The 965-nt window shown below is 31.2% G+C and overlaps 1 protein-coding gene across 1 annotated transcript; it reads left to right on the plus strand.

Moving 5' to 3' along the window:
- Positions 1-76: 76 nt before the first annotated feature.
- Tsp_13647 (conserved hypothetical protein) lies at positions 77-752 on the plus strand (the record flags this gene model as incomplete). The annotated part of the gene is made up of 3 exons (XM_003368910.1): positions 77-395; positions 514-584; positions 617-752. Coding segments are annotated over exons 1-3 (526 nt in total), but the record flags the coding sequence as incomplete, so codon positions are not given.
- Positions 753-965: the final 213 nt, after the last annotated feature.

Genomic DNA, 965 nt, shown 5'->3' on the forward strand with positions numbered 1-965 from the left:
TCGAAGGGAGGCCCTAATAAAAAATTTCAAGAACCTTTTTTTCCCAATCCTTGAAGCTACTTTTTGGCAGTGGATGATGGTAGCTAATGAAGAGAAACACGAAGATCAAGATGATATTGCCAATCTTGACACTTTTGCAGTGGATGATATAGCTAATGAAGAAAAGCACAAAGATCAAGTTGTTGTTGTTGCCAATCTTGAGACGGAAAAGAGCCCCAGTTCTTCTTTACCTGCCAGCACTGTTTTGGAGAATGCTGAAAGTCAAAGTGAAGTCAATGCAAATGAAAAAAAGTGTGGTTTTTCATTCGACAATCCTCCACATCTTATTAATGAACGGAAAGATAGATCATTTTTGGCGTCCTGTTGTCGTTTAGAATGGACGAAATTTTTTCAAAGTATGATAATTTTAGTTGATAAAATTGTCAACATTGACCATATTTATTTATCTTGTTATATATATCATATATCTTTTTGAATTTTTTTGAACATTGAATTATTGTTTTTAATTTGTAGATTTAGTTGATTTGCATTTGAAGTTCATATTTTTTAATATTTCGAACCAGAATTGGCAAATGACTTGTGTAGTAAGTGTATAATGATGCGATTATTTTTCTAGAAAATGGAGAATTCGTTAAAAATTTGCTTAGCCGTTCAAAGGGAAGCACCACCACCACCACCACTACATCGAAAGTTGAGGATAAAATGCAGAAATCGCAAACGAATTATGCTGAAAATGCGCAAAATTATTCCGAGTAAGTTTTTGTACATATGTGTCTATATGCACGAGTCTCATACAGTTTGATAATAGCGTGTAATTTAGGTGTCTAGTTTGATAAAAATGCATCATTCTTTTAAATTTATTTTTATTATTGGTAGTTTTTTTTCTTAAAAATATTGCCAGTGGTGTTCATATTAGTTTTTTAAACATTTTTATGTATTAAGTTAAAAGTGGTAAAATTTTTTTT

The sequence above is a fragment of the Trichinella spiralis genome (genome assembly GCF_000181795.1).
Source record: "Trichinella spiralis strain ISS 195 chromosome Unknown Scfld1632, whole genome shotgun sequence".
NCBI lineage: Eukaryota > Metazoa > Nematoda > Enoplea > Trichinellida > Trichinellidae > Trichinella > Trichinella spiralis.